Genomic DNA, 18,896 nt, shown 5'->3' on the forward strand with positions numbered 1-18,896 from the left:
TAGCCTTTGTCTGTGGGTGTAAACAAAGAAAATCAGAAGGAAGTTTGACGCTGTTTCACTTCAGCTAAGGATCAGTAATAGGTTCCTTCCTTGGGTCTGTGACCTCTTTAATCAGAGTTTTTGACTTGGTTTACAGCAGTAGGCATGGGTTTCCTCTTGTGGAGCAGACCTCAGAGTCAGTCCCAGAGAGGAACTGGTTTCCCCCATAACAGTTGTGACACAGTTTCACCAATAAACACATCTTGCCTGGGAGATTGGTTCATAAAGTTCCCAGCTGAGTAAGAACTTTTATGTCTTTACTGCCCCCCCTCCCACCCCGGCAGCCTGCAAAGCACTGTCTGGCACTATGTAAGCTAGCCAGAAAGGAGAAATCTTTCAACTCAGTTCCAGCTTGATTTCTCTGTATTTTGCATTCAAGGTATGTGGTGTCTTCAGCAATATGGTTTCATCAATTCATTCTTTAGTGCTTTTCTGAAGGTGCATCACAGAAGTTAATTTGGAGTTTCTAGTCAACCATTCCTTTCTTTATCTGTACAGCTGTCTTCTGAGCAATAAAATCTGCTTTAGAATAATCACAAAAGCAAAAAAAATAATGTTTTAAGTAGGTGATCATACCTAAAACCATAGGTTTGCTTAATAGCACATACATAATTATTTGTAATATATATATTACATATATATATTTATATATATATATATATAAAACAAAAGTCACAATAACAAAAGTGGTAAAGTTCCTCAACAGATTTTGAATTGCCATGCTCAACAGAGGCTATAGAAGGGTCTTTATCAGAACTTATAATGGTGCTTCATCGACCTGTATACTTGTGAAATAGCTAAGAGCACCTTTGGTACAAGAAACGGTAATTTATTCCTCTTGTGCGTCTGTGGGCTGAGAGAGCACCTCTCTCAGTCTTCTGCTCCCCAGACCATTCATGCTGCAGTGTTACCCTTTGAATTAAATTGAGACTGATGTGTCTAAGATGGCCAGCCTGATGCTCCCCAGGGCCTTTCCCCATGTACTTTTCATCTAATTCAAGTTTCTTGGAACCTGGAAGCTGCATTTTCAGAAAAAGCATCCAAAAGGACAGCCTTGATGTGCATACCAGGTCATGTCTAATAGCCAGAACACATTCCATGGCCAACCACATGAACGATATATTAGGAACATTAAGAACCTGGGGGAAAATGGCTCATGAATTGCTGCTGCTGAGCGTCTCCTGCAGCACAGTAGAACTGGCTGTCTACTGAATCTACCGTTCTGGAGTACAACTGCTTGGATTGAAATCATGAATAACAATAAGCAAGATTGCGACCTTTCCTAAATCCTAATCTTCATACTTTAATTCGTCATGCTTAAAGGAATAGCTGATGTAAGCCCATGGGACTAACTGTACAGCAGAGTTCTAAGGGACCGTATTTGGTATATTCTGATGTAATACCATTAGCACCATAATAGCATTTTCTCATTAATAGCATCTGATCTGCTTCATTCATTTACTTTGAATTAAAACATATCTTCTGTCAGTTATATAAATTGGCAATGCATGCCGCATTACCCCAGGTGCTAACTTGGGGTGTTTTTGAGGGAAATCTAGGTGGATGTTCTCACACTTGTTTCCATCAGGTTTGGAAATTGAGGCGGTGCCTCATTGATCTTTGCCTCTCATTGCAGATTCCGGTGTGTGGTCTACCCTTTTAAGCCAAAGCTCACTATCAAGACAGCATTTGTCACTATTGTGATCATCTGGGGCCTGGCCATCGCCATTATGTCTCCATCTGCAGTAATGTTACACGTACAAGAAGAAAAATACTACCGTGTGAGACTCAGCTCCCACAATAAAACCAGCACAGTCTACTGGTGTCGGGAGGACTGGCCGAACCAGGAAATGAGGAGGAGCTACACGACTGTGCTATTTGCCACCATCTACCTGGCTCCGCTGTCCCTCATTGTTGTCATGTATGCACGGATTGGGGCTTCCCTCTTCAAGACTTCAGCCAATTGCTCCGGAAAGCAGCGCCAGGAGCAGTGGCATGTGTCCAAGAAGAAACAGAAGGTCATCAAGATGCTGTTGACTGTGGCCCTCCTTTTTATGCTTTCCTGGCTGCCCCTATGGACCCTGATGATGCTCTCGGACTATGCTGACCTGTCTCCTAACAAACTGCTTGTCATCAACATCTACATCTACCCCTTCGCCCACTGGCTTGCCTTTTGCAACAGCAGTGTCAACCCCATCATTTACGGTTTCTTTAACGAAAATTTTCGCAGTGGTTTCCAAGATGCGTTCCAGATCTGCCAAAAGAAAACCAAACCCCAGGAAACCTATGTCCTAAGAGCTAAAAGCAACATGGTCATAAACACATCTGGCCTGCTGGTCCAGGAACCTGCATCTCAAAACCTAGGTGGGGAACATTTGATGTGTGGAAAAAGTGCTGAAAACCCCACACAGGAATTCCTGGTGGAAGAAATGAGAGAAGCTACTAATAGTACTGAGGTTTAAAAAGAGCGCAGGGCTGAGAGGGACAGTGTTATGTAGTATATGAGTATGGATATGTCTTTAAATACTGCTGCTTAGTGTGACTTTGTATTTCTAATACTCTGGTGAAAGCCCATTTTGTCAAAAATCTGAAGGTATAAAAATGGCCTTCCTAACCAGTCTTACGTAATATGAAATATTCAGTGACTTTCATATTTGCCTGAAATTTTCCACCATCTGACCATTCCCACTTTAACCATTTGTTTTATGCGAGCGAAGAAAATCAAATGTGTTTGTTTTGTGAGTCTTTCATTTAGTCTGTCTGTCTATCCATTCATCTTTTCTTCTGCCCTCTGTCATCTATCTGTCTAGAACTGTGGTTCTCAACCTATGGGTTGCAACTCCTTTGGGGGAGTCAAATGACCCTTTCACAGGGGTTGCCTGAGACCATCAGAAAACACGGATATTTACATAACATTTCAAAATAGTAGCAAATGAAGTAGCAATGACATTTTATGGTTGGGGGTCACCACAACATGAGGAACTCTATTAAAGGGTTGAAACCTTAGGAAAGTTAAGAACCATTGATCTAGAAGAACACATATCTACTAAATTGTGATGAAAATGTACTGTGCATGAAAGTACATTTTGTCAATTCTCCAGTTGATTTTGTATTTGAAATTTTAGACTTACTAATGTGCTCTGATTTTTAAATGGGTTTAGTCTTTTAAGAAAAAATATTGGGTTATCTGAAGCCTTTGCTACTGATTTCTCATTGCTGTCAATTAACCTGGGTTACTCTTGAAGAAAGATGTTGCAGGTCCATCAGCAATAATGTCCCTGGTCACTTCACTTTATGTGTTAGAACTGCAATACCAGGGAAGGGAACACAGATTTCTTTCAATTTAAAGGTTTTTTTTTCCTTTGAAAATTACAAAGTTAGAGAAATCATAATAGTCCATAGAAGTTACTACTGAGGCTGGAGAGATGGCTCAATGGTTAAGACCATTTATAGATCTTGTTGATGGACTCCATCACTAACGTGGTGGTTCACAACCACCCACAACTTAAATTATCTGAATCCTCTTTAGACTTCTGCAGCTACCAGGCACAAATGTGGGGCAGATACACACACGCAGGCAAAGCACTTATACACATAAAAGTTAAATACATCTAAGAAAGTTCTTAAAAGAAATTACTGTTGACTTTTTCATATTTTCATGGTTTGAGATCTGCATTTTGACAGAAGAGCCAAGCAAAAGAAGAAATTCTTTCACAGCGCAGCAGATGTCAGGGAGTGCCATGTCTTCCTTCTCTTTGAAAGAGTGACATCAGAGCTGCTGGGCCATCATCCTAAGAGTTCCCTGACCTATAGACAGAGCAAGGATTCTTTTCCACACTTTCTACTGGAACCAATATTTAAATATATCGTTCATAGTTTAGTAAGTTAGCACTAAGGTATAAAAGAGAATTGATAACCCCCTGTTACCATTATGCAGTGTAGTGATTTTAAGTGCTAAGTTTATCTTGAGTTCCCAGAAAGTTGAAAATTATAACAAAACACTTTATTTGGCAGATAAGAATACATCCTGGATATTGAGAGCCCATGTTCTTGAAGTCATTGCTGCAGTTCAAGCTGAAAGGTTTCCAACAGGCCGGCAAGAGTTAATTATTGAGGTTCGATCTCAACTGAGTCATGATATGCTCCTTCCTGCCATCCGGGTGCACAGCTCTGTGAACCTTTAGGTTAGGAATTCCTCCCTATTGTCTTGATTTCTTGAACTTCTGCTTATAGTTGGTGAAATTGGACATTACAAATTATTCACTAGAGACTGTGACTTTCTCGTGGCATTGAGACCTGGATAGACATTTGACCAGTTCTTAGAACTCTCCCAAAACCCTCAGCTCCTTTCTTCCTGTGTTCCATCAGCCATGTCCCCTCACTGCCTCTTTCTTAATGCTTGTGGTCCTTCTTTCTGTGTTCTATCAACTATGTCCCCTCCCTGCCTCTTTCTTAATGCTTGTGGTACTCATTGCTGGATTGTGTCCTGCCGTGGTCTTGATGCTTTTAGCTCTTTCTATAGTCGGCAGAATCATCTTCCTTAAGTAGATAGTGAATTTGTTCTCCAGTGTAAAATGTTCTTGGAAGCTCCATTAAAATATGTACAGGCCCCAGGCTAGCCAAGGCCTGCCCCGTATCAGCTCTTTGTATCTTTGACAAAAATTATTTTTAAACTCTTATCAAACTAAGATGCTCAGCCTAGATTGTTCATGCTTTTTATTTACTGGTTTTTCTACTTCTTCAACTTCCTGTGTTAGCATTCTTGAACATCTGTTCAAAGGAGTCCCCTCAAGAAGCCCGTCTACATTCTTAGTGTAGACAACTCCATCATCATTCCAGTGCATAGATGATGCACAGATAAGAGGTTTTGCTTTTAATAAACTGGAACAACAAAGGGAAGGATGGAGAACACTAAAATGTCCAAACATGTGTACTTAGCATTAGGGTTATGGAATTGTAGAAAATTGAGCACCTATCTGCTAGGGTAAGACTTTGGACAAATATATTTTCCATAGCTAAATTGTCTCATTTACAAGACTAGAATCACAATGGGTTTATGCATTTGCTATTCTGTGAATATCATGTGATGGGAGAGACAAGGTCATAAAATGAAAAGCAGAGTGATTAACATTTAGTATAAGGAAATGTTGATATTTTCATTGTACTGTAGTTATAGTACTATAACATAATAATATAATCTTAACACCATGTAAAGTGATTTTCAAAATGTTCTTTAGGCCTCACAAAAGTAAATAAACTGGAACAACAAAGGGAAGGATGGAGAACACTAAAATGTCCAAACATGTGTACTTAGCATTAGGGTTATGGAATTGTAGAAAATTGAGCACCTATCTGCTAGGGTAAGACTTTGGACAAATATATTTTCCATAGCTAAATTGTCTCATTTACAAGACTAGAATCACAATGGGTTTATGCATTTGCTATTCTGTGAATATCCTCATTTTTTGGAAGGCAGAACCAAGTCCATAGAAGCTTGTTTTCCTAATTTTTTTTAATGCATATGCTTGAATATCTGTAGGAGGGTTATGCCACATGTATATAGGTGCCTGTATGGAGGAGATCAGAGGAGGGTGTCAGATCCCCTGAAGTTTGAGTTAATATGTGGTTGTGAACTACCTGATGTTGGTGATAGGAACCAAATTTGGGTTCACTGAAAGAGTAGTAAGTACTCTTAACTCATGTCCCTAAAATCTTAAGACTTAAGAGTTATAAAAAGAAAAACAAAGGTTGGGAAGTCAATGTACATAATTCAAAAACTATTTTAACATTTTCTCCCAATGTTATAAATAATAAATAGAATAAACTGCATGTCTTTTTATGAAGGAGAACCACTGGCTTAAAGACTTATTCTATCCAGCCCTAAGATCAGCACCTTACAGCTCATCTCCATCAGTAGCAAAACACTTTCAGAAGACAAGGAATGATGGAACGGACAGCTCTAATACAAGAAGTAATGAGACAGACAATTTTGAAACACTTTTGGCTTCTACTATTGCTTTTTCACGAAGTTATCAATGCACAGCCCACACTATGCAGCTGACTGTCTCAGAGTAGCCTCACACCATACTCAATGTCTTTCTTGAACTTTGCTACTCTAAGAAATGAAAATGCATTTGAATTGACTGTTTTGCTTACTAGCTAGTACACTGTTCTTTGTTTCTAACTAATTTATACTTCTTCTAATTCTTTGACCACTTCTCCAGCTTGTTTTGTCTTTTCTTTCCTTTTTATGCATCTTTTGTGCTTTAGGCATATGAGTCCTCAGCAACAGGCAGAAAATATCACTTCGTTGCATCAGAAACATCACAGTTTATTTTTGATTATTATTGTTGCTTTTAACTTGGAAGAAAAACCAGAGTGTTTATTAACACTTGCATGTCTTTGCTTTTTCTGTCCTGATCAACTTCTTGACATCCTCTGAAACCACCACTCAATTTGTCACCTTGGCCACCTGACTAATTCCTTTTTCCTCTCCCAAGTTCTTTGTAGATCCTGGATTTCCCACCTGTCTTCTGATAGATGCACTCTCCCTATTTCCCTTCACGTGTAGGCTCCTTCTCTTCCTCCAGGACTCAGCTCAAACTCTACCTGATCATTTCCTCCATAGTAGATCTCATTATCTCTAATATCTTGAAATTTCACTTATGTACTTGTGTAATATCTCTATCCCCTACCAAACAGTAAACTGTAAGGCAAAGATTTTGTCTCATATTTCATTTTATTCCAAGTCCCTAAGAAGGTACTTGGCACACAATAGACACATGATAAATATTTATTAAAAAATAAATTGAACAGTTACAAATAACTTCTTGGTTTTAGTTTATTAATTATGTACAAGCCATATATTATTTTCTATTGTTGAAGGAAACCCAGAATTCAATAGAAGTGTTAGGTAATACTGAAATGCAAATTATGTAAAATGAAAACCATTAATTATCCCACTTTCATGTAGCAATAATCATTTTGTCTACTTTGGGGTCTGTGTGCATGGTTTCATTAATAAGGATATGGTTCTATGATCTATGCTTTATAGCTGTTTTATTAGTTTAGTGTGTCACAGATATGTTTCCATGTTGTTTAGGAGTTTTCCAAATTATTTTAATAATTTCAATGTCATTCCATTATTTACTAAGCTTCTCTGTGGCTGGAAATGTCACCAAAGTCTTCATTTTGTTAAATGTGTAATTATGTAAAATTCTTATAACACTGAACATATTCTAGCATCTCAGAATAGACCGAGAAGAAATGAAATTGCTTGACTAAAATGCACTTCTTAATATCTTAATATTCACTGTAAGATTCTGCTTAATTCTTTAGAAGCACTTTATATCCATCTGAGGTATAAGATAATCTATTCACATATGCTCTCAAATATTGCATATTCTAGAAAACTTCTTTTTCTAACCAATTTGGTGAGAAAACATTATCTCATGCGTTATGGTTTGAATGCTTAATGTTTCCCACTGGCTCATGTGTTTGAATACTTGGTACCATAAAACTATTTTTTTTTTTTTTTTGGTTTTTCAAGACAGGGTTTCTCTGTGTAGCTTTGCGCCTTTCCTGGAACTCGCTTTGGAGACCAGGCTGGCCTCGAACTCACAGAGATCCGCCTGGCTCTGCCTCCCGAGTGCTGGGATTAAAGGCGTGCGCCACCACCGCCCGGCTATAAAACTATTTTTGATGTCTTATGAAGTCTGGGGAGTCCAAGGGCTGGAGGCCAGGTAGCAGAAGTAGGTCACTGGGAAGCAGCCTTGAAGATGGTATCCACTTCTGCTTCTTGCTCCATGCTCTCTGCTGCCTGACCCACCATGTGTGAACAAGCAGTGCAACAAGGTCCTGCTACTGTGGACTAAGCAGTTCAGGTTAGTCTTTCCGCCATGATGAACTGTAACCTTTTGAACTGTGAGCCAAATGAGCCTTTCTTGTCTTAAGATGCTCTATTGGGTACTTTAATCACAATGATGAGAAAAGTAACACACACACACACACACACACACACACACACACACACAGTACTGAGAAGTGGAGTAACTTTTGTGACCGTCTATATTGTTTTAAACTTTTGGAGATGGTATGTAGAAGGAGTGTAGAACAGATTGAAGCTTGTAGAGTCTTATGCAGGTTGGGTCCTAGAACCTTGACTAGGGACTTGTTGGGGGGGAAGGGGACGACAAAGAGAGGACAGACACACAGACACAGGTACAGTAAAACTGGGATCAGGTGAGGTTCTCTAGCAGCTGCAACAAGGAACCTCACTATGTTAGATATCGCACAGGGGCAGGACTTGGCTAGGTATGTGTAGGAGGTCTCTGTAGGCAAGCAGTCTCTGGCTGTAAACATCCAGGAGTAGGAAGCAGCAGTTGTTAGTCTTTGCACACACTGACCAATTGTTCATAAACACTCAGACTCTCAAGGAGAACTATACTACCCCTCTTGAGCCTAGTTGTATAAAGAACTGGCTTTGTGGGATTTTCCATGGGTCTGAGCCTTGGAGTCCTCAAAAGGGCCATGCCCATGTCAAATACACATTCATGCAGGACTTCACACACTCAGGGCTTGCTCTGCTCCCTGCAGATGCTATGGAATAGAAAATATCTAGAATGTTGAAAACAGAGTTTAAAGGGCTATTTTGATGAGAGCTTGAAAGACCAGAATGCTGAGGGAAATGCAGACAGACTGTGAGTAAGAGGCTTCAGAGAGGAACAGGACTATATTGGGAACTCTGTTAAAAGACATTAGTGTTACATTCTGCCAATTAATCTGGCTCCATTCTGCTCATATCTTCAAAATGTGTATGATGCTTAATTCAAGGCAGCATGACATGCAAGCCATGGTATAGTTGTTTCTCGGTGCTAACAGCCATGTTTATAGTGAGAATCTAGAGGAAAAAGTAGAACAGGATGATGTGGAAAGGGCACATTTGATAAAGGGGGAATTGGCGTTCTAAACTTGGAAGGCTGAAACACGCAGATTGCCATGGAGTCAGGCTCATTATGGGCTTCATAGTTATCTCCAGGCCACCTAAGCTACACAGTGAGACTTCATCTCAAATCAATAAATAAATGAAGTCAAGTTGTGGACAAGGTGGATACAGAGAAATGTATATGAATATTTAAGATATTAGTGGCACTATTGAGAAATTGTACACTTCAAATTGAGATAATAGAATGCCTTGAGAACAAGACTCCACTTGTGGAAGTCTCTAGCCTCTACAAATGGGAACCCATTTAAAAGACATTCTTTTCAAAGGTAAATGACACCACAGAGTCATGGTACTAGAACAAGTTCACCAAAGGAAGTGATTTCTCAGGTCATCCAATTAAGCACTCAGAGGCCACTGTAGCTGTGTTGGAGGAGGGGTAGCTAAACCTCATTATATCATAATGGAAGCTTACATCCAGGGGATGTGGGAGTGTGAGGGTGGGGGGATCTTAAGGTAAGTCACTGTACAGCTGATCAGATTCCCTGAGGAGCAAGTGTGTGGTGAAGCTATGTAGACAAAACCCAAGTTGCAGTAGAGACCCCAGGAAATTGAAGATGCTAGGACTGGGAGGTGTGTCTGCCAAGGAAAGGTTGAGGCACTGAATAGAGACAGCTTAAGAGTGAGCCAATTTATTATGACAATGGCAGAATGGTAGGCACAAGGCTGCCCAAGCCTAATAGATCTTAGACAATGCCACCACATGCCACAAACACTGCGCAAAGACTTATAGGAATTAATTTCTATTCTGCTGGTCAGTCTAGTCTCCATCTGCTCATTCCTGCTTATGATTCTCTTGCTTCCTTTTTGAATAGAAATATTTACTTCTTGCCATTGTATACTACAATTATACAATAAAAACGACTTCCTTTTGGGTTTTGCAGGGGCTCACTATTAAGAAATTAACTTGAGTCTCAGCAGAGAATTGGGACTTTTGAAAGGCATTAGCTCTGTTAAGAGTACAAGCGTTTTGAAGTTTGACTGAATGCATTTTGCATTGTAAGAATGCTATGACCCTTTAGAGGCTGGGGGTGGAATTCGAAATGTTCCCCCACAGGCTCATGTGTTTACAGACTTAGTTCTCAGCTGGTGGTGCTGATTTGGGAGGTTATAGAACTTTGGAGACAAGACTAACTAGCTAAAAGTAGGTCAAGGCTACCAGCCTTGAAATTGGTATCTGCTTCTGATGTCTGAACTTTCTGCTTCCCAATGTGCCAAAGCATGACTGAGTCACACTGAAGTTTCTGCCACAATGACTTGGTTGCTTTAGGCCTTCCATCTACCATCACCTCCATGAGGGACTGGTGACCTCTTAGTTGTAAGCAAAATTAAACCCTCCTTACTCCTCAACTTGGTTGTGCCGAATTTTTTCTTACAGCAACATGAAGTTTAATAAATATTGTTTGTAACATGAATTGCTAAACGGTCTTTTAATAAAAAACCCAGAGTCTGATATTGGGGTAAATGCTGAAAGATCAGAGAGACAAAGGAGCAAGCTACTGCCACATCTTACCTTGCCAACTCCACAAATCCACTGACTGAATATCTCTGAAGCTCTCTAGCTGAAAAGCATTAAGTTCCTGTCTCCTCACGCCTTATATACCTTTCTCTGCCCAGCCATCACTTCCTTCTTAGTACTGGGATTAAAGGTGTGTGTGCTTCCCCAAGCAAAGGCATGAGATCTCAAGTGCTGGGATTAAAGGCATGTGACTCCCAAGTATTGGGATTAAAGGTGTGTGCCACCACTGCCTGGCTCTGTTTCTCTCCTAGACTGAGTCAATCTCACGTAGTCTAACATGGCTCTGAACTCACAGAGATCCAGAGGGATCTCTGCCTCCTGAGTGCTAGGATTAAAAGTGTGTGCCATCACTGCCTGGCTTCTATGTTTAATCTAGTGGCTTGTTCTGTTCTCTGATCTTCAGGCAAGTTTTATTAGGGTACACAATATATCACCACATTTGTTTATTTTTATTTTATTGGTGTACATTTGAGCATGGAAAATAAGTTTTATACAGCATGATTAATTTCTACTCCTCTTTATCTGTATTCATTTGCATTTACTTTTTGGTTAGTTTTCTGTTAACATCTTTGCCCACATTTCTGTTTGATTATTTTAGTATTTTCCTTAGTTAATTAATTGTAAAAGGACTTTCTAATTCAGAATCCTATTCTTTGGCTACCAGGTAGATTTCAATACTTTGCCCATTTTATATGTACATATGAGTGTATGGATGTACTCATATATATTGGTACTGTGAAAGTTTTTTTTAAGGTGCTTTAAAAATAATGGATGTGCATATCCTTTTGTTTTGTTTGTTTGTTTTGCTTTTTTGTTTTTAGTTTTTTGTTTTCTGTTTTGTTTTGTTTTGAGACAGGGTTTTTCTGTATGGCTTTGGAGCCTATCTTGGAACTCAGTCTGTTGACCAGATTGGACTTGAATTCACAGAGATCTGTCTGCCTCTGCCTCCTAAGCTCTGGGATTAAAGGAGTATACCACCACTGCCTGATTGCCTACCTTTTTTGTAAAGCTCTTCCTGAGGGCTGTCATCCAGGAACCCATGTTCCTTCCCTCTATTGCTCCTCTTCACCTATAGCAGGGGTCAGAAAAGTACCATAAAATCTGGTCTGCCATCTATTTTGGTAAATAAAAGTATATTGGAATACAATCTGCTCATATTTTAGCATATTTTCTGTGATTGCTATCGTGCAACAAAAGAAGAGTTGGGTAGTTATGACTGATACCATATAGTTCACAAAGGGTAAACTATTTGCTATCTGAACAAATCAATAAAAGCCTGCAAATCAGGCTTGGAGTATCATCTTGTCTCCATGACTACATGGGCAACAACTTATCATGAACATATTTATATAAAGGATCATGGGAATGGAAAGGGAGGAATAATTGGTTAGACAGTTAATTTTAAGCTAGAATGTAGACTATGCTCACAAAGTCAGAATCATGGTTCAAGGCAAGGTGGGAGGGAAATGTAGAAATGTAGTCTTCAGATGAGCACAAATACTTACAAATGAAATTCTCCTGCTATTCAAAAAAGACAGAACAGCCTATTCATTTTTACATGGTTGGAGTGAATAAATTTTCCATGTTTTACATTAACCTTAGCTTTGACTTCAAGAAGCCTTTTCAAGTCTTTATGTAAGTTATGTATCTGAATTGATTAGAAGAAATAGACTCTTCCCCCAGAGATGCCTGTGCCTGAATTCCTGGTACTTCTGAATGTCACTGCATTCTTTTTGTAGTTGGCCAAAGGAACTTCATTGATGTAACAGACTTAATAATCTAGAGATAGGATGTCATCCTGAATTGTCCAGGTGGCCAGCATAAGCACAATGGAGATGCAGTGAGGAGAGGCAGATGGTGACATGGAGCAGACCCTTCCGAGGTGAGAAGCTTAGAAAGTTTGTCATTAGAGTTGGAGGAAGGAAACACATACTAAATCATGTGAGTGATCTCATAAAAGAGAAAAGGCAAATGTTTTATCCACTGTTCTATTGCTATAAAGAGAAACCATAACCATAAAAGAAAGCATTTTGTTGAGGGTTTGTTTACACTTTCAGAGGGTTAGTCCACTATCTTAGTCTATTAACATCATGGCAGGAAACAGACAGACATGGCACTGGAGCAGTAACTGAAAGCTTTGCATCCTGATCCTCAGGCAGGCAGAGAGAGAGAGGGAGAGGGAGAGGGAGAGGGAGAGGGAGATTGGGCCTGGTATGGGATTTTAAACATCAAAGCCCACTCCCAACAATATACTTCCTCCAACAAGGACACACCTACTCCAACACACCTCCTAATCCTTCTAAACAGTTCATCAGCTGGGCACTAAGAGTGCAAGTATATGAGCCTATGGGGCACATTCTCATTCAAATGATCACAGTAAGGAAGTATGTTTCCTAGGGCTTCCAGAAAGGAAAATACCCTCATAAATTACTTGGATTTAGCTCAGTGAAATCTATGTTGGATTTATGTCCTACAGGATAGTAAACTATGCATTCATTAAGCCAAAAAATTAGTGGTAATTTGTTATATCTACAATAAAAAAAACTCATATGGAAATATGTAGTCATAGGTGAGAGATTGTCATAACAAACTTATGTGATGTTGGCCAGATTAATTCCAGTGAAGAGATAGGGAAGATTGTGAGGAGAATGTTAGGAAAAGCTTAGGTTGCTTGAAAAAAAACCTCCTAGTAAAAATACATTTCAGTAAGAATACTATCAATTCTATGTGGGAGGAAGCAGAAGGAAATGACCACCATGGTAGAGACGACTTTCTATCACCTTAAAACATGTGTATACTGCAAAAATCTGGTTACTTTTAGAGGTTCAGAAGGAAATGAGAATTGTGTTATGGTTATTAGAGAAAAGGAGATCTTTGGTACACAGTGGCACAGTTTGGCAGGATTGTGTCCTGTTTAGAGAAACACATTGTTAATAATGAACTTGGATATTTATCAGAGGGTTTTCACAAGTACTAAGGATTGAACTCAGGGCTTAGCTTGAGCTAACCAAAAAGCACATGGCATTTTGGAGAAATGTGTTTTTAGTGTGCTTGATGGCTCATTGATGCTTCATGTAAAATTCTAAAGGAAAGAGATCAATTAAGAAACCAAACTGTCAAAAGATAACAGTGGTAAAACGCAACCTTATCCTGGGAAATTCAGAGCCTATACAAATTGCAAATCCAGGCTTTGTCCCTCGTTGATAGCTGCATGGTTTACATGTATAGGACTCAAAATCTCCATTATAATCAGGATTTGCTTGTTACCAGCTGCTTGGCTATGTGTGAGAGACTCAGTGTCCCCATCAAATTGCCTGCTTGCTGCCAACTGCATAGTTGTGTAAGGAACTCAACCTCTCCATCAAATTCAGTCTATACTGCTCATTGTTGGTTGCATGTGTGAGAGCCTTGATTTCTCTAAGCATCAGTGTACTCATCTGTGAAAAATATAGCAGCATGTCTTCACAGATGAGTTCTATGACATAAAGCACTGGACAATGTTTAGTTTTCTTATAGTGATGTTGGTAATTTGTCTCACATACCATGTATTTTGGTAGGACAAGTCTATTTTTCCAAATCAATTTCAAAATGATACTGTAATATCCTTATTGCACCTTGGATAAAAAAATATGTTATATGATTGTGAACTAGAGTGAAATAAATAAAATACTTTTCAAATAAAAATTCTTGGTTTTCTATGAAGCATTTCTTACAAATAAATATAATTATGGTAGTGAAGAACTTAAGAAGGTACTTTTGCTTATTTTTATTTCTGTGTATATGTGTGTGCTTGCCTGTCTGTATGTATACTATGTATGTGCAGTGCCTGTGGACACCTAAAGAGGGAGTCAGATCCCTTCGAACTGGAGTTATAGCTTGTGAGTGGTCTGATGTGGGTGCTTGGATGGAAACCGTGACCTCTGCAAGGGCTTCAAGAGCTATTAAGTGCTGAGCGATCTCTGTAGCCCAGGTCCTTTTATTTATTCTTTAAAATCTAATAAATGAGTAAGATTTCAGGTGAAGAATTTTTGCCAATAATTATATTACTAGCATTTTCATTTTGTAATTATATATGGATTCCATTTCACTGAAAAATATTTAAAATCTTAAAGTCTATTTGGGAAATTATGTTATAGCCACAACAGAATTGTTTCCTTTAAAATAGTTTTTTCTTTTAAAATATAGTTCTTTTTCATTATAATAAGAGATATCTAACTGATATTACCTAAATATTCTTGTTATTTGCATTTCATTGCTTGGACAAATTTTTATAGTTCTAGTGAGGTATATTTGCTAAGCAAAGAACTGTGAGTAGTGAAGGTGCATCATGTGATGAGCTTGAACACATGCAAATCTCTGTGGGTCCCTCACCACAATCACCATAACAGAGGCATCTAAGGCCTTCCAGAGCATCCTTGTATCCTTCCTATGTGTTTCTGTCTCTTTACTTGCAGGAAAATGTAAGATCTACTCCCATTCAAATTTTTCAGGACACAATACCATATTGTTAATTATAAGCACCATATAGTGTAGTGGCTCTTTAGAGTGTCTTCACCTAGCATGCCTTTCTGGTGTGTTTCTAGACTTCAGTATTGTATATTAATACCACAGAGACACTTTTTGTTTCCTGCCAGATCTCTATAGCAAGACTGAAGTCAACTCAGCTGTAGCCAGTTCTGGTTAGAGTACTTTAGCTATCTCCATCGAGCCAGTAAGAATTTGCTCTCCTCTATAAGCCATTCTGGCCATTTTACCACAAAGATGTAATCATACACACAAAGAAGAAAGCCAAGTGTTGGTTCTCACCTCTCAGAGATTAGAATCAAGGTAATGGAAATCAAGTAGGAAGGAGCAACAACAGCAATGAAATGCATACAGGTTTATGTATCAATGGCTAAGGGAACATAGAGTTCCTAGGCACAAGTTAGATGGGAAGGCAGTAGAGGTCTTGCTTGTCTCCTATAATCAAGAAAATGCTTTTCTGCTGGGCAAAAATTCTATAGTGGTCTTCTCCAATGCAAATTATTATTTACCTTCCAAATAGAGTTATGAGGCAGTTCTCAGAAGCAAAGTTCATGAATCGAATATCAGGTCTTCTAGAGGAATTATTTAGCATCACTAAAAGTATGTATGATAAAGGGCAGTTTCTTTTCAAAGACAGACTTGTAGCTAAAGAGTAAATTTCCACTAGGGAAAGAGTATGTCTGGATTTCATGCACTGTGCAATATAGACCTTAAACCAACACTGTTCTGGGAATGGGAGCAGAAACATGGTTACATTTCCTAATTAACATTGAGGCAAACATAGCCAACATGATTAACAGAGTCCTGGGCCAAGTCCATATTATTATGACCACAATGGATCTGGTTAATTACTCTGCAGTTGTTTTTATAATTTTAATCCCTCAGTGCATTTTTAAAGGATTGAAATACTTAGCAATTGGCAGATTCCTTCTCTTAATTTCCAGATTGACAAAGTCATTTTTGTAGGAAAGGATACAGTTTTCCAATACTTTAAAGGCACTGTTCCTTTGATTTCTAGATGGAATAGTTCTATGAAGCTTAATTTCCATCAAAGAGTTACTTCTTAGAATTAACTTTTCCCTCTGAAAATTTTAGAGTATTTAACGTTTCTTAGAAATGGTGGACAAGATGGCTTCTTTGATTCTTACCCACTTGTATTCATGCTTTTCTATAATTGTATGCTCTTGAGTGTAGATAGAACCTATGACTTTCTTCTAACCAAAACAGTATAGAAAAGGTGAGTGAGCATTGCTCTGGGTTCTTAATTTAGATGAGACTGTGCCTTGTTAGTGGACCCATATCATCTTTTCTTGCTAACTGTGAAGTAGTAAGCTGTCTTGAATCCTACAATCCCAAGGACTTTTAGAATGAACTGATTCAGATAAGATACAATGAAATATATAATGTCGTATGTGGCAGTATACTTATGAACAATTTATGCATAAGATCTGACTTTTTCTATTAGTGGCAGTCTGAATGTTTCACATTCTCCTTTTGTTTACTCAGACCTGTTTCATGTTCACAAGATGGCTGCCAAGAGCCCCTCACTTATCTCTTCATAGTTTAGAATGATAGTTTAACAGATCTTCAGAGATAAGTCACATGCTTGTCACTGAAGGAAGTGACCACATCTGAAAAAAAAAAAAAAGATTGTTTCATACACATCATGTGAGTCAGATAAGAGATTCCAAAAAGCAAATGGAGGTATTGACGTGTTGTCTAAAGTAGAGAAATGAAGTTTTGAATAGACAAATTACCACAAACTCCTCATTATATTTTGGCTATGCAACAAACAAGGCTCTTTCCTAATACCAGATTTTGGAAATTCTTTCACCTAATAAAACACAACTTTCACACATACTGAAATCACCTTCAAGCCACTTCTAAAATAAGATGACACAAACTCATGCTCTGCCCTAGTTACCTGGGGAGTCCCCTGACAAGACAGCAATGGCTGAAGGTCAGTAAAGGGCATGGGAATAAACCACTCCAGAGATGGTTTCAGGAACACCATCTGCTTAATTGCACACGAGCAACCACTTATATGGAATTTCCCCAGGAAACTTCCCCAGGTAGTAAGCCTACCTACTGTGATTGGGTCGCACATTACCTTGGATTAGATAGTGGGTGCTCACCACCAGGGTCTCTTTGCAGAAGAAGCTACAGTTAATTGTTAGTAGCCATGTGGATGTTAGGGACCAATTTTGTGTCCTCTTAGCCTTTGAGCCATGTCTCCACCTCTTTTCTTTTTATGTGAACAAATTATTAATTCATATAGCCTAAGTAGTCTCTGTTAGTTAACTGAGGTATGACACTACGCAAGTACTTCAGAGTTGGACTCTGCCTTCTTTGATCTCTTGAGTCTGATTTCCCCTAGGTAGGATGAATTCTCAGGCACAATCTCTTGTAAAATCTATGACTCATATCCTAAAAGGTTTGAGAGAGAATTTAGCATGTTCTTCAAATAGGTTTCTTCAAATAGGTTTGCTTGTGTTAATATTTTTATTAGTTCTATGAAAGTTTGGTACAACATGTTTTGTTCATATTCACCCTCCTTCCCCCAGCTCTTCCCACATCCACCCCCTTCTTACTACCCAACTTTGTGTCCTTTGTTGTTGTTTAACTCTTGAAGGACAATTTGGGCTGTCCAAATATTCTTAGATGTGTGACCTAATTCTAGAGCATGGTCAACTTTACCAGGGTCTACACTCTTTTTTTTTTTTTTTTTAGGTTTTTCGAGACAGGGTTTCTCTGTGCAGCTTTGCACCTTTCCTGGATCTCGCTCATCTAGACCAGGCTGGCCTTGAACTCACAAAGATCCGCCTGCCTCTGCCTCCCAAGTGCTGGGATTAAAGGCGTGTGCCACCACCGCCCGGCCAGGGTCTACACTCTTAGAGAAAATTGTCTTTTCTTCTCCCAGGAACTAACAATTGTCAATGGCTCCATAGGTTAGGTGGATTTGTTTGCCCAATTTCCATCTTCATGCTGGAATTTTGTCTGGCTTGTGTTTGTACAGGTTTTGTGCATGCTGTTGACTGTGTCCAGAAGATAATGTTTCCTTGTAGTCATCTACAATCTCTGACTCTTATATTCTTTCTGTACCCTCTTCCATAATGATTCCTGAGCCCTGGTAGAAATATATATACTATTTATGGCTAAACTTTCTACAGGCTCTTACTCTTCATGCCTTGGCTTATTGCTGGTCTGTTAACCACCATCTACTGCAAATAGAAGCTTATCAAGTGAGGATTGAAAGATGCATTGTTCTATGGGAATAACAATAAACCATTAGAAATTGTTTTAATACTAAGTCTGTTTAGCAGAATAATAGTAGTAGGTTCTTCTCTAGGGTCTGTGACCTGTCTAGCCACAGGTTCTTGGCTCAATAATGGTGCCAGTTATGGGTTTCATTTTGTGGAACAGGACTTAAATCTAATGGGAAAATTGCTGGTTACTCCCATGATGTTTATGCCACTATTGTACCAGTGGGCATGTCTTGCTAGGCAAGTCATTATTGGAGTTTGCAGAGTTCACATCTTGATTTATGTATGATTGATGATTATTTTTCTCCTCTGGCAGTATGTACAGCACCTTCTGGCACTGTGAAAGCTAACCAGAAGGGGTGAAGGTTCTAGGTCCATAGAAGTTTCATTTTACCATGTTTTATGACTCAAGTGTGTAGTGTATTCAGCAACAGGTTTTTACCATCAAGCTCTGGATGGTAACCAAGAGCAATAACAATAGCCTGTCACATGTAGAGGTCTATGGGACTTTACTCAACAATCCCACCTAAGTAACCCATTCCAGGCACTG

At 38.9% G+C, this 18,896-nt stretch overlaps 1 protein-coding gene across 2 annotated transcripts in view; it reads left to right on the top strand.

Moving 5' to 3' along the window:
* The window catches only part of Npffr2 (neuropeptide FF receptor 2), a 160,643-nt gene extending 146,437 nt beyond the window's left edge, over positions 1–14,206 (top strand). For both annotated transcript variants that reach the window (XM_052735339.1, XM_052735340.1), the window contains exon 4: positions 1,676–14,206. In XM_052735339.1, coding sequence (XP_052591299.1) covers positions 1,676–2,501 — 826 coding nt within the window. In that variant the 3' untranslated portion in view covers positions 2,502–14,206. The remainder of the gene's footprint in view (positions 1–1,675) is intronic.
* Positions 14,207–18,896: the final 4,690 nt, after the last annotated feature.

The sequence above is a fragment of the Peromyscus californicus genome, unplaced genomic scaffold, assembly GCF_007827085.1.
Source record: "Peromyscus californicus insignis strain IS unplaced genomic scaffold, ASM782708v3 Scaffold_13__1_contigs__length_99412109, whole genome shotgun sequence".
NCBI lineage: Eukaryota > Metazoa > Chordata > Mammalia > Rodentia > Cricetidae > Peromyscus > Peromyscus californicus.